At 55.4% G+C, this 10,658-nt stretch overlaps 1 protein-coding gene across 1 annotated transcript in view; it reads left to right on the top strand.

The window, feature by feature from the left end:
• Positions 1-2,971: 2,971 nt before the first annotated feature.
• Positions 2,972-10,658, top strand: part of KCNH8 (potassium voltage-gated channel subfamily H member 8) — a 938,852-nt gene continuing 931,165 nt past the window's right edge. The window contains exon 1 of the mRNA XM_078662854.1: positions 2,972-3,047. Within this exon, the coding sequence (XP_078518980.1) occupies positions 2,972-3,047 (76 nt within the window). The remainder of the gene's footprint in view (positions 3,048-10,658) is intronic.

Raw genomic sequence — 10,658 nt, 5'->3', positions numbered from 1 at the left:
TCCCCTGCTCTCCTTCTTTCTTCCCTACTCCCACCCCTTCTGTCTCATTTCTTCCCTGTGTCTCTTCTATTTACTGTTCTTTTTAACAATTGTTTTCTCTGTCTCACCTACCCCGTCTCTCCTCCTCTTCCCTATCCCCTGCTCTCCTTCTGTCGTCCTTACTCTCTCCCTCCTTCTGTCTTCTTTGTTCTCTCTCTGTTTCTTCTACTCACTGTTCTTTTTGACAGTTCTTTTGTCTCCTTGTCTCACCTGCTCCCCCTGTCTCACCTGCTCCCCCTGTCTCACCTGATCTCCCCGTCTCACCTGTCCCCCCCGTCTCGCACCGTCTTCCCTGTCCCCTGCCCTCCTTTTCTTCCTTACTCTCTCTCTTCTTCTCTCTCCTTTGTTCTCTGTGTCTCTTCCACTCCTCCTTTTCCCTCTCACTCTTTCTCTTTCTTTCTTCTCTTTTGTCTCGATAAATCTATCCTTTTGTTTCTCTGCTCTCTCCCCACAGTGCCTCCCCTTCGCCATGCCCAGCTCTCCCTCCGCCTGCTCGCCAGCTCTCTGCCCAGGCTCCTGCCCCGCTCTCCTATGGCTGCTGCTCCCTGGCGCGCGCCCGCAGCCTGCCCCCGGGAGCGCGCTCAGGAGCCCGGCGCTGCCTCGCGCACACAGAGCCCCGCGCTGCCCTCCCGTGCAGAGCCGAGCGGACCCGGGTCCGCGCAGGAGGGTCCCGTGCACAGCCCCCAGGAGGGGTCCCGTGCAGAGCCGTGGAGACAGGGGAGGGGGCCGCGAGGAGGGTACCCGCGCAAAGCCCAGTGGAGGGGTCCCGTGCACAGCCCTGAGGCGGGGTCCCGTGCACAGCCCTGAGGGGGGTTCCGTGGACAGCCCCCAGGAGGGGTCCCGTGCAGAGCCGTGGAGACAGAGGAGGGGCCGCGAGGAGGGTACCCACGCAAAGCCCAGTGGAGGGGTCCCGCACCCTGAGGAGGGGTGCCACGCACAGCCCTGAGGAGGGGTCCCGCACCCTGAGGAGAGGTGCCACGCACAGCCCTGAGGCGGGGTCCCGTGCACAGCCCCCAGGAGTGGTCCAGTGCAGAGGCTGGAGATAGGAACAGTACATAGTGGTGAGGAGGCTTCTCGCGCATACCGCGGAGTAGGGGCCCCGTGCACAGCCCTGAGGAGGGATCCCGCGCAGAGCCGTGCGTAACTGGACTGGGGAAGGAAAGCCAAGAAGAGTGCTGCCGAGGAAGGCTCCGCTGGTATGGTCTCAAGAAGGGGTCCGGTGCACAGATGAGGAGAGGTTGAGTGCACGGATCCAAGGCGCGCACAGCCCCAGGAGGGGTCCGGTGCACAGCTGAGGAGGGCTTCAGTGCACGGACCCAAGGCGCGCACAGGCCAGGAGGGGTGCAGTGCACGGTTGAGGAGAGGTTGAGTGCACGGACCCAAGGCGCGCACAGCCCCAGGAGGGGTGCAGTGCACAGTTGAGGAGAGGTTCCGTGCGCGGACCCAAGGCGCGCACAGCCCCAGGTGGGGTCCAGTGCACAGCTGAGGAGAGGTTCAGTGCACGGATCCAAGGCGCGCACAGCCCAGGAGGGGTCCAGTGCACTGTTGAGGAGAGGTTGAGTGCACGGACCCAAGGCGCGCACAGCCCAGGAGGGGTCCGGTGCACAGTTGAGGAGAGGTTGAGTGCACGGACCCAAGGCGCGCACAGCCCCAGGTGGGGTCCCCAGAGAAGGGGGTTCCGTGCACACTTCCAATGAGTGGCCCCTTGCGCAGCCGAGGGGGGCCCATTGACTACCAGAGAAAGGCTTCCTGACCATTCGCGCGCAGACACGAGGAGGCATTTCGTGCACAGCCAGAGGTGGCCCCCGTTCACAGACCAAAGAAGGCGCCCGGTGCAGAGGAGAGGCCGGGTCCCGTGGGTGTCACTTTCGAGGGGTCCCGCGCACACCTTTACCAAAGGCGCACTGCAAAGCGCTTAGAAGGTTCTTGTGCACACAGCCGAAAGGAATTGATTGCAGATCGCCGGAGGGGTGTCCTGCACAGCTGGGGAGCTGCGGGCACGCCCACTGTGCGGGGGGTGGACACCGCTGAGGGGGATTCCGCACGCAGCGCTGCCTCGGGGTCGTACACCTGCACAGCCCTGGTGAATGAAAGCGGGTCCCGTCCAATCCCGAGGATGGAAACCGCGCACAGCTGAGGGGGGTCCGGATCACAACCCTATGGAGGCGCGTACGGAACCCTAAGGAGCCCTCCGGAATACACGCCGGGGGAGTGGTACCGTAAACACCCAAGGACGGGGCCCGTGCGCAATTCTAAAGAGTGGCCTCGCATGCAACCTTAAAGGGGGCCGGGGGAACACGAAGGGGGGCCCCGTGTGCAGCTCCAACGAGAGGCTACGTATACTACCCTAAGGAGGGGCCACGGAACGGAAGCACCCCGAGAAGTGGCCTGCATACTGCCCCGAGGAAGAGTACCGTATACAACCCTAAGGAGGGGTGCTGTGCTCACCCGAGGAGGGCTCAAGAAGAGGGACCTCGTGCACAACCCCAGGAGAGGCCCCGTGCACACCTCCGAGGAGTGGCCCTTGCGCAGCCCTGTGGAGGGGCCCCTTGCACAGCCCCGAAGAGGGGGCCATTGCACAGCCCTGAGGAGGGGGCCCTGGTACTGCCCTGAAGAGTGGTTCATTGCACAGTCCCGTTGTGGGGCCCCTTGCACTGCCCGGAGGAGTGGCCCCTCGCACAGCCCTGAGTGGGGGCCCCTTGCACTGCCCCGAGGAGTGGCTCATTGCACAGCCCTGATGTGGGGACCTTTACTCAGTCCTGAGCGGGGGTCTCTTGCACAAATCTAAGGTGGAGGCCGCGCAGAGAAGAGTGTGGGCTGTCCGGAGCGCGCCCCCCTGGCCCGCGGAGCGCCGAGATCTCGCGGACCCCCTTTCTCCCTCACCCCTTACCCCGGCTGAGTTTGATGGGGTCTCTGTGGGGAAGCTGGAACCATGCCTGTGATGAAGGGACTGCTGGCACCCCAGAACACCTTCCTGGACACCATTGCCACCCGCTTTGACGGCACACGTGAGTACCCCTGACCTCCGGAGTGTTTGCTTTCTTCATGAGTTGCGCTTGCCTTCCTAGAGCGCCGCACTTCACTCTACTCTACCTATGAGTGTTCCCTTACTTCAGCCGGACTCCACTCGCCACGAGGAGCCCATGGCCTCATGCTTACCTCACGAGAGTTCCTTGGTCTTTTGGCGCCTCCCTGCCTCCGAGACCTCCCGCACTCCATGAGTATCCCCGCACCTCCACACAGCTTCGTTGAGTCAGGAGTGCCCATCCCTTCTTAGTACCCCTTGTTTCATGCGTACCCGCTTACTCCACGAACCTGCCCTAACTTCTACATCCACCCTCACCTCGCGAGCCTTCCCTTACTTCCACATACACCTTTACCTAATGAGCCTTCCCTTACTTCCACATACACCTTTACCTCACGAGCCTTCACTTACTCCTACATACACCCACACCTCAATAGCCTTCCCTTACTTCTACATACACCCTCACCTCAATAGCCTTCCCTTACTTCTACATACACCCACACCTCAATAGCCGTCCCTTACTCCTACATACACCCACACCTCAATAGCCGTCCCTTACTTCTACATACACCCTCACCTCAATAGCCTTCCCTTACTTCTACATACACCCTCACCTCAATAGCCTTCCCTTACTTCTACATACACCCACACCTCAATAGCCTTCCCTTACTTCTACATACACCCACACCTCAATAGCCTTCCCTTACTTCTACATACACCCACACCTCAATAGCCGTCCCTTACTTCTACATACACCCACACCTCAATAGCCGTCCCTTACTTCTACATACACCCTCACCTCAATAGCCTTCCCTTACTTCTACATACACCCACACCTCAATAGCCGTCCCTTACTTCTACATACACCCACACCTCAATAGCCTTCCCTTACTTCTACATACACCCACACCTCAATAGCCTTCCCTTACTCCTACATACACCCTCACCTCAATAGCCTTCCCTTACTTCTACATACACCCACACCTCAATAGCCTTCCCTTACTTCTACATACACCCACACCTCAATAGCCTTCCCTTACTCCTACATACACCCACACCTCAATAGCCTTCCCTTACTCCTACATACACCCACACCTCAATAGCCTTCCCTTACTTCTACATACACCCACACCTCAATAGCCTTCCCTTACTCCTACATACACCCACACCTCAATAGCCGTCCCTTACTTCTACATACACCCACACCTCAATAGCCTTCCCTTACTTCTACATACACCCACACCTCAATAGCCTTCCCTTACTCCTACATACACCCTCACCTCAATAGCCTTCCCTTACTTCTACATACACCCACACCTCAATAGCCTTCCCTTACTTCTACATACACCCACACCTCAATAGCCTTCCCTTACTCCTACATACACCCACACCTCAATAGCCTTCCCTTACTCCTACATACACCCACACCTCAATAGCCTTCCCTTACTTCTACATACACCCACACCTCAATAGCCGTCCCTTACTTCTACATACACCCTCACCTCAATAGCCGTCCCTTACTTCTACATACACCCACACCTCAATAGCCTTCCCTTACTTCTACATACACCCACACCTCAATAGCCTTCCCTTACTTCTACATACACCCACACCTCAATAGCCTTCCCTTACTTCTACATACACCCACACCTCAATAGCCTTCCCTTACTCCTACATACACCCACACCTCAATAGCCTTCCCTTACTCCTACATACACCCACACCTCAATAGCCTTCCCTTACTCCTACATACACCCACACCTCAATAGCCTTCCCTTACTTCTACATACACCCACACCTCAATAGCCTTCCCTTACTCCTACATACACCCACACCTCAATAGCCGTCCCTTACTTCTACATACACCCACACCTCAATAGCCTTCCCTTACTTCTACATACACCCACACCTCAATAGCCTTCCCTTACTCCTACATACACCCTCACCTCAATAGCCGTCCCTTACTTCTACATACACCCACACCTCAATAGCCTTCCCTTACTTCCACATACACCCTCACCTCAATAGCCTTCCCTTACTTCTACATACACCCACACCTCAATAGCCTTCCCTTACTCCTACATACACCCACACCTCAATAGCCTTCCCTTACTCCTACATACACCCTCACCTCAATAGCCTTCCCTTACTTCTACATACACCCACACCTCAATAGCCTTCCCTTACTCCTACATACACCCTCACCTCAATAGCCTTCCCTTACTTCTACATACACCCACACCTCAATAGCCGTCCCTTACTTCTACATACACCCTCACCTCAATAGCCTTCTCTTACTTCTACATAAACCCGCACCTCAATAGCCGTCCCTTACTTCTACATACACCCACACCTCAATAGCCGTCCCTTACTTCTACATACACCCTCACCTCAATAGCCGTCCCTTACTTCTACATACACCCACACCTCAATAGCCTTCCCTTACTTCTACATACACCCTCACCTCAATAGCCTTCCCTTACTTCTACATACACCCACACCTCAATAGCCTTCCCTTACTTCTACATACACCCACACCTCAATAGCCTTCCCTTACTCCTACATACACCCACACCTCAATAGCCTTCCCTTACTTCTACATACACCCTCACCTCAATAGCCTTCCCTTACTTCTACATACACCCTCACCTCAATAGCCTTCCCTTACTCCTACATACACCCTCACCTCAATAGCCTTCCCTTACTTCTACATACACCCTCACCTCAATAACCTTCCCTTACTTCCTGCCTATAGCCTTACCCCACGGGCCTCTCCTTAGGTGGTGATACCCTTTATTATACCCCGAGAACCCAATGTCTTGATGCTTACCACCTTACCACCCGAGAGCCCGGTTTCTTCACTTGTACACTTCCTTACTTAGACCCTTTACATCTCCTACCTTCTAGATGCCCCTATTCTAGGAATGCCCCCCTCTCCTGTGAGCTCCCTTAAGTTATGAGTACCTCTCCTTACCGAGAAGCCGCTCTCTTTAAATCTACACTGCACCCCCCCCATCTTGCTTCATGTACTCCCCAAGCGCCCTGACTTCAAGAGCACACTTCTTATGACCCCCCCTTTCTCTGTAAGTCCTTCCTTCCTGTCTGCCACCCTAGTTACCTGGAACTTTCTCTAGCGCCGTGGGGTGGGGGGTGGGGGGGGGATAGTGTTCCGGGGTCTCCACCAATTGATTATTGCTTTTGCCACGGCTATCTGGAACGACCCTCCCCTCCCCCACAATGAAATGCTTGTGGAAACTTTGTGGAGACACGGGGTGTCGTGGGGGTGACAGAAGCGCCTACTCCATGTACTCATTTAGGATTCTGCAGGGAGAGAGGGGAGGGTCGTGGGGTGTGGGGTGTGAGGCGTGACTGAACACATTTCCCTCTAGTACCACTGAGGGATACTTGCCTTCGGGGAAAGGGACGGTTTTGTGGGGCTTGTGGGGTCTCCCTTGTGTTTCTCTAGGGTTGGTTTTGTGCGTGGGTGGGGCACCTCTGTGTTTTCTGCTGTGAGATGTGAACGGGGGTGCACATAAGGACAGGGGGCCTTCTCGTGAATATGTGATAACAGGGAGCAGGACCCCCCCTGCTTCCGAGGAGGGGGAGGGAAGAGTCTTCCCTGCACAGAGGGATACCGAGGGGAGCGGGGTTTGAATTTCTTCCTCAGCGGGTCCTCTCCTACCCATGGGTGAACCGAGTCACAGCAGGGTCCCCCACCTACCCAATGGGGCACCAGGGGGTAGCCGAGCCCCGCCCCCCACCCCCCGCCCCCCCCGTTTATGGACGAACAGGGACCTCGAAGGGTCTCAGGGCAGCTGTGAGTGCCGAGGTATTTCTTGGGCAATGTGTGAACTTTCTTCCGGGTGCATTGACGTGAGGGCCCTCACGCCCACTTCTTCCTGGGATAGCGTGATCTGGGCAACGTCTGGGGTGCACGCACCCCCATCGTACGTCTGCAGAAGTCTAAAAGTTTGTACTTCCGGGGGTCTCACCGAGGCACACCGGAGGATTTCAGAAGACTGTGAGGAGGCTGACACCCCTTGGAAGCATAGGTGTCACGCCTGGCCTCTGCGCGTGCATGCGTGCCACTTGGGAGGCTGTAGTTGAGTCTCCCAGACACAACACTCCTCCCAGTTTCGTCGCCTGGTTTGGGAGGGACCGGGCTGTCTCACCACAACGAGCCTCGCACGTGTAGGGTGCGCGGTATTTCAAAACAACTGAAACAAGACTCGAGTCTCTTCGAACATCAATTCAGATCCCCGCAGACCCCCAGGGGGACCTCCCCCGCCCCACACCTGCCATCCCAGCTCCCAGACCATCTGTTCCTGGGCTTCGTGGCCCCTGAGGTCACTGACCTCCGAGGCTCTGGAACCCCCGTCACCCCTGAGGCCTCAGCTCCCCACCCGAGGGCTGTCATCTCCTGGGGCTTTCGGACCCTGAGCCCTGTGACTCCCTGACCACGGATTCCTGGACCACAGCGCCTTGAGGCGGTACCCTGAAGCTCCTGATGCCCGAGGCTGGCGACCCCGGGGTACCCCGTAGGCCTGTAACTCTCAAGTGATTCCTGAGCCACGGTCCTCTGAGGCGGTGGCCCCTGAAGCGGTTAAACTCTGCGGCCGGTGACCCAAAGTCCCATGAGGCAGCTGAGGGGGATGGCTCCTAAGACCCCTGACTCCTCAAGCCATTGACCTTGGAGCCCAGAGAACACTGATGCAGGTACCCCCTGAGGCCGATGACCCTTGAGGGGGTGACCTCTGCAGCCGGTGACCCTCGGGGTTTGACACCTTCCGTGGTGTGGTACGTTCTTTCCGTGTTCCGAGGACAACTGGGGGCTGCCCTAGAGGAATATATGATTATACCACGATTTCAATTACCACGCATGGCTTTACCACGCGAATTTTACATCGCAAGTGGCTTTACCACGCTGGTATTTACAACGTAGGATTTTACTACGCCTAGAAACGTCTTACCTGCACGTCTTTCTCTACGAGCCCTTACTTCCATCCTCCATTGAAACAAGCGTCAAAACACGTATACCAAAATAAAAAAAGGACTGTTTTTTTGACGTACACGGCACGTCTTTGGGGGAGGCTCTTTCCTTTTTCTTTTAAAATTATGTTCGTTTTTTTTTTTTAAGTAAACTGCTTGTTATTTTTTGGGGGGGAGACCCCCCCCAGCCCCCCTCTGCCCCCGCTTGTTATTTTTGGGCGGGGAGACCCCCCCCAGCCCCCCTCTGCCCCCCAAGCCCACGCAGAACGACTCGAAGGAATACCACATCTCCCCCCCAGCCCGTGGTAAAGACGTCGTGGAAGGCACCCTGCGTGGAAGGCACCCTGCGTGGTAAGTGTCACGTGGTAAATGTTAGTAGTGGTAATGCCTTCGTGGTAAATGATGTTTCCCGCCCTAGAGATGTGGTGTGTTCAGCACCCTGGAGAGATCCCAGACATGGCTTCAATGCTGTGATCTGTTTCAGCACCCTGGAGAGATCCCAGACCTGGCTTCAATGCTGTGGTCTGTTTCAGCACCCTGGAGAGATCCCAGACCTGGCTTCAATGCTGTGATGTGTTTCAGCACCCTGGAGAGATCCCAGACCTGGCTTCAATGTTGTGATGTGTTTCAGCACCCTGGAGAGATCCCAGACCTGGCTTCAATGCTGTGATCTGTTTCAGCACCTTGGAGAGATCCCAGACCTGGCTTCAATGCTGTGATCTGTTTCAGCACCCCGGAGAGATCCCAAACCTGACTTCAATGCTGTGATCTGTTTCAGCACCTTGGAGAGATCCGAGACCTGGCTTCAATGCTGTGATCTGTTTCAGCACCCTGGAGAGATCCCAGACCTGGCTTCAATGCTGTGATCTGTTTCAGCACCCTGGAGAGATCCCAGACCTGGCTTCAATGCTGTGATCTGTTTCAGCACCCTGGAGAGATCCCAGACCTGGCTTCAATGCTGTGATTTGTTTCAGCACCTTGGAGAGATCCCAGACCTGGCTTCAATGCTGTGATCTGTTTCAGCACCCTGGAGAGATCCCAGACCTGACTTCAATGCTGTGATCTGTTTCAGCACCCTGGAGAGATCCCAGACCTGGCTTCAATGCTGTGATCTGTTTCAGCACCCTGGAGAGATCCCAGACCTGGCTTCAATGCTGTCATCTGTTTCAGCACCCTGGAGAGATCCCAGACCTGGCTTCAATGCTGTGATCTGTTTCAGCACCCTGGAGAGATCCCAGACCTGGCTTCAATGCTGTGATCTGTTTCAGCACCTTGGAGAGATCCCAGACCTGGCTTCAATGCTGTGATCTGTTTCAGCACCCTGGAGAGATCCCTCCGCTGGCTGTAATGCTACGATGTACTTCAACACCCTGGGTGGATCTCTGGGCTGGATCTAATGATGTGACGTGTTATTACAGCACCATTGACAGATCACTCAACAGGCTTTTATGCCGTAATGTACTACAGCACCCCGGAATGATCCCAGAACTGAATCTAATGCTGTGATGTACCTCAGCAGCCTGGAGAGATCCCCCGGTTAGATCACTGCTGTGATGAACTTCAGCACTCAGGAGAGGTCTCACAGCTAGCCTTAATGCTGTCATGTGTTTCAGCACCACGAACAGATCCCCGAGCTGGCTTTAATGCTGTGATCTGTTCGAGCAGTAGCAGATTCCCCCCCCCCTCCCCCAGCGCCTTGAGACCCTCTGGGTGTGTAGTGCGCTATATAAATACGATGATTGATTGATTGATCTGATTCAACACTGTGGAGAGATCCCAGAGCTGATTTTAATGCTGTGATGTACTCAAACATCCCGGAACGATCTCAGGGCTGGATCTAATGCCGTGATGTACTTCAGCACCCTGGATGCATCTCAGGGCTGGATCTAATGCTATGACGTGTTTCAGCACCATGGAGAGATCAGTCGGTTGGCTTTTATGTTGGTGTGTACATCAGCACCCTGGAGAGATGCCATGGCTGGCTTTAATGCTGCCACGTGCTTAAAGGGCCCTGGAAGGATCTCAGGTCTGGAACTGATTGGGTGATGTACTTCATCGCCCTGGGTGGATCTCACGGCTGGCTCTAATGATGTGACGTGTTTCAGTGCCATGGAAAGATAGCTCAACTGGCTTTAATGGTGTGATACACTTCAGCACCCTGGAGAGATACCACGACTGGATCTAATGCTGTGATGTACGTCAGCACCCTGGAGAGATCCCAAGGCTGGATCTAATGTAACACTGTACTTCAGCACCAAGGGGAGGCCTCAGAACAAACCTTAATGCTGGCATGTGTTTCAGCACCATGGAGAGATCCCAAAGCTAGCTTTACAATTGTGATCTGCTTCAGCACCTCAGACATGTTCCAGAGCTGGCTCTCATACTGTGGCATACTTCAGCACCAAGAAGAGACCCCAGAGCTGTTTTTAAGGCAGTGATGTAGTTCAACACCATGGAGAGATCACACGGCTGGATCTAATGCAATGAAGTTCTGCAGCCCCCAGGAGAGGCCTCAGAGCTAGTCTAAACGGTGTGATGTACTTCAGCACCGAGGAGAGAGCCCAGACATGGCTTTAATGCTGTGTTTTCTTCAGCACCATGGAGA

This window comes from Lissotriton helveticus, chromosome 10 (genome assembly GCF_964261635.1).
Source record: "Lissotriton helveticus chromosome 10, aLisHel1.1, whole genome shotgun sequence".
NCBI lineage: Eukaryota > Metazoa > Chordata > Amphibia > Caudata > Salamandridae > Lissotriton > Lissotriton helveticus.
This window is presented reverse-complemented; position numbering and strand designations above follow the sequence as displayed.